This window comes from Prunus dulcis, unplaced genomic scaffold (genome assembly GCF_902201215.1).
Source record: "Prunus dulcis unplaced genomic scaffold, ALMONDv2, whole genome shotgun sequence".
Lineage (NCBI taxonomy): Eukaryota > Viridiplantae > Streptophyta > Magnoliopsida > Rosales > Rosaceae > Prunus > Prunus dulcis.
The window spans coordinates 1-10,492 of record NW_023010039.1 but is presented as its reverse complement, the minus strand read 5'-3'; the positions used below and the strand labels follow the sequence as shown (position 1 = coordinate 10,492).

The 10,492-nt window shown below is 36.1% G+C and overlaps 1 protein-coding gene across 1 annotated transcript; it reads left to right on the top strand.

Annotated features, from left to right (window-relative positions):
• Positions 1-6,425: 6,425 nt before the first annotated feature.
• On the top strand, positions 6,426-9,156 carry LOC117612648 (26S proteasome non-ATPase regulatory subunit 4 homolog). The gene is made up of 5 exons (XM_034341327.1): positions 6,426-6,530; positions 7,464-7,578; positions 7,665-7,874; positions 8,330-8,642; positions 8,879-9,156. The coding sequence occupies exons 1-5, from the start codon at positions 6,458-6,460 to the stop codon at positions 8,951-8,953; spliced, it is 786 nt and encodes a 261-aa protein (XP_034197218.1). The 5' UTR covers positions 6,426-6,457; the 3' UTR covers positions 8,954-9,156.
• The last annotated feature ends 1,336 nt before the right edge of the window (positions 9,157-10,492 follow it).

Here is a 10,492-nt window from a genome sequence, read left to right as displayed (position 1 = left end):
TAAGGCAAGGGGGCAGGAAGATAGTGTTATCATCTATGGAAAATAAATGAAAAAAATTTCAAGTCTACATTAACCAAGCAGTATATTCTTCCATTTATAAGTGATAAGGAGGAGTTAAAAGAACCCCCTAAACTATATCCATTCATAGAGAAACCAGATTAGGTTGCCTTTGTAGCTTCAAGGTTATCTAAAGAATTTGAGGTAGTCTCTTCATTTCTATCTTATTAAAAATTCAAATGATATGCAATCCATCCATTTCACCACGACCCCAATGTAAGAATCGACATCTAAAGCACAAACATAATTGTCATTTAGTTACAAACAATGACGGTATCATACAACTTTTACTACTGTATATTCACAACGGAATTGTTCATAATAGTGACATTTCAATAATGACCTAATGACTTAAGACGTAAACATTTCCAATTATGAGATAGATTAAGATGTGAGCCGAAATTAGGTTAGCAGCATACTAACTTACTAACTATAGTTAGCGCTTGAGGGTTACTATTATATGTGAATCATTATTGTACTTAATTTACTTACTCGATGTGAATTGATTTAGGTGGTTAACCTACCTAAAATTAAACATTTAAAATAAAATAAAATAAAATTTTAAAATAAAATAAAAATATTGAACATTTAAAATTTAAACCCTAAAGCCTAAACCTCCCCCATCCTCCTTCCCCACCCCTCCCCTGATCCCCTTCCTTTTCTTCCCCTTCATCTCCCTCACCCTCCACCTCTGATCTCTCTATCCCCACCCTCAGCTATTCTCTCTCTCTCTCTCTCTCTCTCTTCTCCCACAACCCCCATCGACCATAGATCCCCAATTCCTCAACCCAACCCCACATACTTGCCATTATCCAATCCTCCCTTACCTTCCTTGCAAAACATAGTCATTTCCAATGTTCAACTCAAAATCACTTCATACCCACAAAAAATACAACAAATCCAAATGGCTTCTCTTGTTGAAACCACAATTTTGAGCACCTTTCAAAGCTTTAGACCACCAAAACACACTAGAATGGCAACTAGGTCTGTACCAAAATGTACAAACTTGCAGACCTTGATGCCTAAATATTCAAAAATAATTATCTTTATCGAGGATGGAGATAAACCGACAAGGAACAACACTATCCTTAGCTGGAATGGAGTTGTCCTAGTTTTCTTTAAACCCAAAGAGACAACATCAAACACAAAGAAGCTATACAAATTCTTCGAGATGAGCAAACAAAACCGATGTGATTCCCAAAACCAAAATGTTTGAAACAAAACACGAGTTACTGAATTGACTGAGTTAGTGGAATGAGTCTTCTTCTTCCCCAGCTGAGACAAAGCAATCTCTCTACTACGGTTTAAGAACCAAAGGAAAATTCATCATCTCACCGACCTCGATGGTTTCTATATCTAATCTCCGAGACATCTTCTATGGTCTAAGGCTATCTCCAATGGTTGGGGCTTTAAAAGAGGTTGATAGAGCCTCGTTTAGGGCTCTGATGGAATCTTTGAGGCTCTAAAGGAATCACTCTCACAACAGAAAGGCTCTATATCTGGAGCTCTATATTCGATATAATTCTATATACGTGTTATTTTTAAAATAAAAAAATTTATTTGCTTTAATGTTTATTATAGCATGTTAGTTTTTTGTGTGTGAACATTTCAAAAAAAAAAAAAATCAAAAAATCAAAATTTGGACAAGATGTGAAAATCTTTTCTATGAAAAAAACTTGATTGTTGCCTTGAAAAAAAAAAAAACAAAGCTTCATCCGTCAAAAAACACAAAAACAAACCCATCTAGCCCATCCCCTCTCATTGGTCACATTAAATAAAATATAAAACAAAGAGAAGCAATCATTGGTCAAGAAGATAGTATCATGAGCTGCAGTCACAAGGCAAGTCACCAACAACACATATGGGTTGGCAACTTTTTATTTATGTGGGCCCCATTCGGTTTTAGGGGCTTAAACCATGAACATAAATCTGGGTATAGCTCTGGTGGGGCTCAATCATTTAAGGCCCCAAAACTGAACCACTAGGGATAACTTTTTTGCTTCAATTGTTATATATTGCAGCCCAAGGGTGGTGCAGCCCACTTTAGAGCCCCCATTGGGGATGGCCTAATGGGTTGGGAGCAACATGGTTGATGCGTGTGGGGCTAAATTGGCGGTAGGTCCTCAATTGGTGATTTTTAAAAAGTTTGAGTCTTTAATTTACGACTTTTTATCACAAAACGTCCCTGAGGTTAACAAAACTATCAAATTGCATCATTCTTATTTTTTGGTGTCATTCGTGGTCCTCAACGTTAACATGGGTGCTCACAAATAGTCCTTGTAGTTAACTTTCATCCAAAAATGTGTTAAATTGCTGACATGGCATACATGTTGGACTCACATATCCAATGAAATAATGCCACATGGATTATTTTAAAAATATATATTTCAAAAATAATTTTAAATTTATAAACCATAGAAAACTAATAATAAAATAAACCAAAATTATTACAAACCAAAAAAAAAAAACCACTAGCTCCATCGCATGCCTCTCTCTCTCTGGCCTAACCCTAACCCTCAGTTCCCCTTCCTCACGATAATAATCAAGGACTATGGTTATGAATTGATGCTGATTTATTGATTCTTGATGATGAAGGAAAATATTATTTTTTTCCTTGAATTTGAATCATCAAATTGTCCAACCATAGTAGGCATAGGCATATTAGCGGTGGTGGTTGGGGTGGGCAGATTAGCTGAGTCGATGAGGTGGGGGAAAATCTATGATATCTGGGTACCGGAAGGGGGGCTGGGTTAGGTCAGGGAGGGAAGAGAGAGGCTGAGAGAGGGGGCAAAGAGAGACCATATAGAGGAGGAAGAAGGGGGAAGTGGTGTAGCGGTGCTTGGGGTGAGGTGCAATGGAGCTAGTAGTTTTTTATTTTTTGGGGTTTGTAATAATTTTGATTTCTTTTATTATTAGTTTGGGTTTTATGGTTTACAAATTTAAAATTATTTTTGAAATATATATTTCTTGATATAATCCACGTGGCATCATTTCATTGGATATGTGAGTCTTATATATATGCCGCGTCAACAATTTAACAGATTTTAGATGGAAGCTAACGGCAAGGACTATTTGTGAGCACCCATGTTAACCTTGAGGACCACAAATGACACAAAAAAAACAAGAAGGACGCAATTTGATAGTTTCATTAACCTTAGGGATGTTTTGCCATAAAAAGCCTCAATTTACCCAAAAAATTGTTAAAGGGCTAAATGGACAATATGCAACTCGTGTTGTGATTTAAAGAAGTTCAATGTCAATTTCGACATTTTCGAAAAATTTGGTTTAATTTCCAACCAAAAACGAAAATTTTGGTTTAAACATCACACTCCTAGCGCCCTAACCCCACCTTTCTATCTCCCTCTCTCTGATTCTCTCCCAACGCCACAGTAGCCGTCAATTTCTCACTAGCGTTTCTCCCCCGTCTGGGCACAAATGGCCGCCGTTTTTGTCCCAAAATGTTCCCCTACTTTTCCTCTACCTATTCCATCAAAACTAAGCTTATCCTACTGCAGTGGAATATGGTGGCTCGTTCAAAAGAAATCCCATAAATAGCCCCGATTTCGAGCTATTTTCGGTGGCAGTTGCTGTCGCCACCTATTAGGTTTTTATCCCCGCCCTCGAAGGAAGCTAATCCAACAAAATACATCTTTTCGGCATCTGCAGGGCAATGTGATGCAGGGTGAAGATGAGAAGTTGGAATTTCCGCTGTGTCTTGGTCCAGTTTATGACAATTACAATGATGACAAGAAGGGTGATTACCATAGTGACGATCAGGATAATAGTGATGTAAAAGATGAATTGTATCTCCTTCCATCATAAGCTTTTCTTGGAGCATATATCACTAGAGACTAGATTGTTGTATACACTTTTGAGCTTAGTTATCTTCATTTAACGACTATTTTATATGATACATATGGTTAGTAAGATTAGAAGATTAGAAGATGTTCTTTTAAGTAAGATTAGAAGATGTCGAAAACCACGTGCATAAACGTACCCTTAGTTGTTCTTTTAAGTAGATTAGAAGATTTTGAATACCAAATTCATAAGCATACCCTTAATTAAAGGTCTCAATGCAAATGCATAATCATACCCTTAATTAAAGGTCTCGATGCAATTACGAGTGAATCATTCACTTTTAACTTGCTTATTGTGGTACTTGTAGCTTTTGAGGGCCCTGTGCGAAACTTAAATTGGGGCCTCACATAATATAATACGAAAATACTATAAAAATTTGCCATAACTTAATGTCATAAACAATTTTTTTAAAACTAAAAGTCACCATCAATAAATATGTAATGACAATAAGAAATCAAATTCATAAAAATTTAAATGTTTTCATTTGATAAAGTTAAATGTTTGGTACAAAAATAAACTCCTTGTGCCCTTATAAGAAGCAATTTTTTTTTTCCTAAGCCGTTTTGTAATTATGTAAAGTTTGAATGCAAAAGTACCTGAATTTGAATTGAGATTTGAATCTGACTATTTGATTTTGAGTAGTCTTTATGAATTTAGGAATTAGGGTTTTCTCTTTTGGTGTTAAAATTCCTAAAATTGAAAGAATAACAAAAATTGTCAAAGGATTGAAAAAAGAACCAAAGAGAGATTGATGAATAATGATGATTACTTACCAGAAAATAAGAGTTTAAGAGAAAGAAGGAGCCATGAAGTTTTTTTTGTTTTGTTTTGAATGAAGAAAGTACTTTTCTTGGAGGAGAAAATCTTTTCTATTTTATTTTTAAGAACGATACTTTGGGGGATATATATACTCCTCTGTGGTGTAGTTAAGCTTCGATGTTTCTTGTTTTTAAAAGGTTTTCTGTTTTTTTTTAATTTTATAATTATGTAAAGTTTGAATGCAAAAATAATATAAAAAAGGGCAATAGATCGACCTCATGGAGAATCGAAATCTGGCACTTTAGTTAAATAGATATGCACTCCAACCAACTACCCTAGACACGCTGTTGTACAAATATCCAGACGCTATACTATATATCCAATTCCTATAATATTAATATATATATATATATAATTATATAATATAAAGAAATTTTTTTTTTGGGGCCCTTAAGAATCGGGGGCCTTGTGCGGTGGCTCCACTTGCACCACCCCAGGGCTGCCTTTGCCCATACTTAGATCCATGGTTTGTATACAACCCCGACATGTACCTACTCCACTATACTATACTAATAATTTCTCCCTATAGATTGATTTGGCTCGTGACCCTTGCTTCATATTATAACCAAAGAATTTTATAGCTGCTCTGTCGTACATGAACTTTAATTTGTGCAAAATTCATTGATTCACTCTTTCATCGAGTATAAAATTTTAGAATGAGCCTCATAATTTTAATATAAGCAATATTAAAAAAGGAGGTATCTAAATTAGAAACTCAAATTCGGGGGTAAATACTCTCAAGGGCTTAGTAACATATCCCGTCTCTGTCTGGACCAAAACAATATTAGTAAAAAAAAAAAAAAAACTTTGTAATTTTCGAGCAGGAAAAAAAAAAAAAAAAAAGTGCCGGGTGTCTGAAGACAACTTTTGGGTGTTAATAGAACCCACCCCTCTTGCAACATTAGCCTGGCTTGTATTTTGATAGGTCCAACAAAGTACATGATTGGACATAAATGGGCTTGGGCTCTATCTTCGGATTTTTAAGCCAGACCAAGGTTTGATACCTGACGTGGCAGAAACTCATTGGTTCAGTTTTTGGTACAGCTTTTACTCAGTAATCCTGGCGGTACCTGATAACCACAAATCCAACTTATAATTAGCACACGGCAGCAGCCTCCTCCGCAAGTAAAGTACACCTCAGTTTTCAAATTTTTCTTTTTCCTCACGAAACACATCAATCTCTTCCGATCTTTCTTGTCTCTTCGCAATCTTCAACTATGGTGCTCGAGGTAAAAAAAAATCCAAAACCCTAATTGCACATAAACTTCCTCGCTTTCCTTACTGAAATTCCCCAAATTCTTCGTCCATCTCGCAAATTAGGGTTTTAATTTCCGTTAGCTTTTTTTCGTGCAATGGTTCATTTTTGTTTTTCTCCCCAGAAGACAATGATCTGCATTGATAATTCGCATGTCATATCTGGTTGAGCTTAGCGTAACTTTTGCATTATTTGATCATCCAATATATTTTACTCAATATTTCTTCATTGAAATCATATACTTTTGGAGATTTGATTTTCGTTTTGTGGTTTTGGATAATGTTTTAGATTGTTATTTGATTGTCTTGTGGGCGTGTAGAGGGGAGAAAGCAGTTGTTTGTGGTTGGGTTTCGGTTGTTGCTTCGGATATAAGATCATAATGTTGCTCATGGTTTGTAATTTAAAGTGAATTCATTTTTTTTTTGGGGTATGCAGTGTAATCCAGAGAATACAGTAGGAGTTCTCACCATGGCAGGGAAAGGTGTTCGCGTTTTGGTCACTCCTACTAGTGATCTTGGCAAGATTCTGGCATGCATGCATGGTCAGTTTATGTACTTGCTTTTTATATCCAACAAACAAGCAAATACATAAGTTGCAGTGTTATTGAAGTTTGTTATTTTTCAATTTGATGGAAGTATTCAACTCCTTGTAATGATTTTGTTGTCAATATTGGCACTTTCTCTAATACCAGAACTTTCTGAAGAAAAAAGAGGTTTTTCTGTTATGTGTGAACTAATTTAAGTAAGTTGTGGAACTAGGATTTATTGTTTACAGATGGAAATAGCTTTGGTTTTAGATGCATTGAATAATTCAATAAATTAAGGAAAGTATGGCTGGAAATAATTATATTCTGATATAGCTTGAAGTCTTTGTGGCTGAAGGAGGTCAGTAGAAGCACTGAGTGCAGTGCAGTCATATTTTTCTTATTGCTGCCTTTGTTCCAAGAATTTGGTGTTTCAGTATCTTTCTTGTTTCCAGAGGTTCTGGTACTTGGTATTCAGCTTGCCAATATGCCTAACTGTGATCTCTTCACATGAGCAAGATTTTAGCATGTTTTGAAGCACACAATGTTCAACCCAGTAACCTTCTATTAACAATGAAACACTACTTCTTGAGAATCAACTCGAAGGTTAATGGATTTATTAGTGTCTTTGTCAATTTATGTTTGACAGAACTTTGAAACAATGAAGTAACTAAGAAAATAGCAACTATATGCAAATCTCTTAACAAAAGTGATAAGAATATTGGTCTCAGGAAAGAAGTTGAAGTGTTTTATTGTTTGCACCTCTAGTTTCCAGCATTTCAGTTTTTATAGGAGAAGTGTGTTAAAACTTACAAGATAAAATAAACTAATGATCCTGAAAGTAGGACTAAACTATCTTTGTCTGTGTTCTCATTCCCCTTGTTACTAACTCCTGCTTGTTGTGTATAATAGATTTCATCATTGATATTTCTTCTCCTTTTGGAAATTTAGGTTTAGAAATAGGTGGTGAGATGAACCTGGCAGCTGGCATTCAGGTGGCTCAATTGGCCCTCAAACATCGCCAGAACAAGAAACAGCAACAAAGGATTATTGTGTTTGCTGGAAGGTTCATAATACCTCATCACACTTGTCTTTTCGTTTTATTATTTGCTAGTTCTTACATGTTAATAACTTTGACTTATGTGTTGTCAGTACTGTCAAACATGACAAAAAGTTTTTGGAGATAATCGGAAGGAGATTAAAGAAGAACAGTGTAGCCCTTGATATCTTCAATTTTGGTGAAGAAGATGGGGAGAAGTCAGAGAGGATAGAAGCCCTGTTTAAGACATTGAACAATAATGACACCAGCCACATTGTTCATGTTCCACCTGGTCCAAGTGCTCTTTCTGATGTACTTATAAGGTCAGTGTTTGGTTTGATTCCTCAATTTAGTATTTGATGTTTTAATTACTAAAAATTGGGATAATACCCCTGAACTTTAACTTGCATTTCAAATTACCGACCTGAACTTTAAATCTTGCACCTTTTTTTATATGGAAAAAAAAAAGCTTTAAATGCGAAACTTAATCCCCTGAGTAAAAAGGTGTCTTTAGTTGGTTCAAATCTTTATTTTTGTGTATCTTTTTTAAACAGAAGTGTTCATGTGAGTGGCACATCACAATTCTTAGTTATAGGCCACATTGGTCAAAAGTTAGGATTCGAACCAACCAAAACACCATTGTCATTTAGGGGTTAAGCGCCAATTTTAAAGTTTAAAGACTAATATAGGATACAGAATACAATTGATGGAGCATTAATGAAATTTACCCATTTTAGATATTTTGTATAACACATATTTTGCCCTTCTCCTATGGCAGTACACCCATCTTTACCGGTGATGGGGAAGGTGGGAGTGGTTTTGCGGCGGCAGCAGCAGCAGCTGCCGCTGGTGGTGTCTCTGGTTTTGATTTTGGTGTAGATCCAAACCTGGATCCTGAGCTTGCCCTTGCTCTTAGAGTTTCAATGGAAGAAGAGAGGGCCAGACAAGAAGCAGCTGCTAAAAAGGCTGCTGAGGATGCTTCCAAACAGGAAAAAGGAGGGGAAGCACAATCCAGCTCACAAGATGCAACTATGCCGGAGCGTGCCAGTGCTGGAACTTCTGAAGCCGATAATAAGAGTAATGATTTCATGGTCAGTGTCGTTTCTTTCGTTCTTGAGTTCTTTTTCTTCATTATTTTGTAAATAAGGAGTTGCGGGGTGTGTCTAGCACTACAAATAAAATATGTCCTCCGTGCAGTTCACTCTACCCATGAATTCTTGTATGTTTAAAATCCCTTTCATTCTTCCTTGTGCTTTATCTTCGGTTTTGTCCTTAGCTCGAAAGAAAACCAATGTGCGATGTAAACTGACCATATTTTTGACAACAGGATGATGAGAATGCTCTGCTACAACAGGCCCTTGCAATGTCAATGGATGAACCCGCTTCCAGCCATGAGATGTGAGACGCAGATATGTCTGAGGCACTTGGAGAGGATCCAGAGTTGGCTCTAGGTGAGTTCTTCTGGTCATTTGACCATACTCCATTCATCTATGGGTGGGTTGGTTGAATAACAACGTTAGTTGGTGGCAATTTTTCATTGGGAATAGGAAATAAATTTAAGGTGCTATTGCGAAAAATGCAAGCTTTGACCATTGTTAAGCACGTGGTGCCTCAATTTGAGTCATTTCATTTCAGAAAATGTTATGTGAATTCACCTTGCTTATCATTTGGCTCTGACCATTTAATAATTGCCAGAAAGTCCGAAATTCTAAGCACATTATGTATAGAAGTTTTTTCTTGAATTCAATTTATATAGTACTCCTTGGTTATATATTCTAAAATTTTCCACTGACAATGTGACTGTTCTCTAAGTAGGTATTTGGCTTTAATTCCTAATATTTGGTGCTTGCGGCTCTTCAGTTGTCTGTGCAGGAGAGTGCAAAAGATTCTGGTAGCTAGAAAGATACGAGTAAACTATTGGCTGACCAATCTTTTGTGTCTTCCATCCTCGCCTCGGTATTCCTACAATCTCTCCCCCACCGCCCCCGCCCCCGCCCCCCCCTCCTTTTTTTTTTGGGTACTTCCCTTCTAAGCAGAAATGCAGCATAAAAGTATCTCCTTTAGTGAACTAATGACATGATGTTTAAATGCTTCTGCAGCTTCCAGGGGTTGACCCAAATGATCCTTCAGTTAAAAATTTGCTTGCTTCCCTAAACCCTGAAATAAAGCTCAAGATTTACCTTACCCACCTCATGGTTTCTGTTTATTTCTTTATGTTTCTTTTTTCTTGGTTAATGTTATGGACAAGAGTAATTTGTTTGTCATCCTTTGTGTTCCTGACTGCAACTTGTTTTTTATTCATAATGTTTCAGGAACAGAAGATAAGAGGTCTTTGTATGATGGGGCTGGAAGATGGGATATTCCATCTCTCATGGTTTATTGCATATGATTTGCAGGTTGGTTCTTTGTTCTTTTGTATTTTTGTTTACTTTATGAAGTCGTCTCAACAAGAATTCAATCAATTTAACGCCATTTTTTTAAATATTGTTTTCATATTATAAATTTATTATTTAAATAATTATTCCCACCATTGCATGCTCTTGTTTTTGTTGGAGGATTTTTGAAATATACTTCAAACTTTCAGTTTTTTGGCTTTGTAGGCTAGACTATTGTTGCATGGCTCTAGTATTTGCACTGTTGAACAATGATTGAGTCTCAGCATTGATCAACTTGCAAGAAAGGAAATGTCTCCTCTGATTGATAAAGCAACGTAGTCTTAATGTACCGTAGGTATTGTGGGTTAGGTTAGATCATGAATATAATTAGGTACACTAGACAAGATGAGTGAGATGGTCTATTGATAGGTTATGTTGCGTTGGTGGTAATCTAGATCAAGTTCTATTTGAATAAGAGTAGAAAATATAACGTTGGACATTTCAATGCTTGTTGTCATCCCTAACAATTTTATGTGGGGTTTTTTTTTATTTTATGGTAGTTTGAT

What these genes read in the sequence shown, in the direction of transcription:
- LOC117612648 (XM_034341327.1), top strand. Translation starts at nt 6,458, where the DNA reads ATGGCAGGGAAAGGTGTTCGCGTTTTGGTCACTCCTACTAGTGATCTT. An exon ending in ATTATTGTGTTTGCTGGAAG is followed by an intron (nt 7,579 to 7,664) that starts GTTCATAATACC and finishes ATGTGTTGTCAG; the next exon opens with TACTGTCAAACATGACAAAA. An exon ending in ATAAGAGTAATGATTTCATG is followed by an intron (nt 8,643 to 8,878) that starts GTCAGTGTCGTT and finishes TTTTGACAACAG; the next exon opens with GATGATGAGAATGCTCTGCT.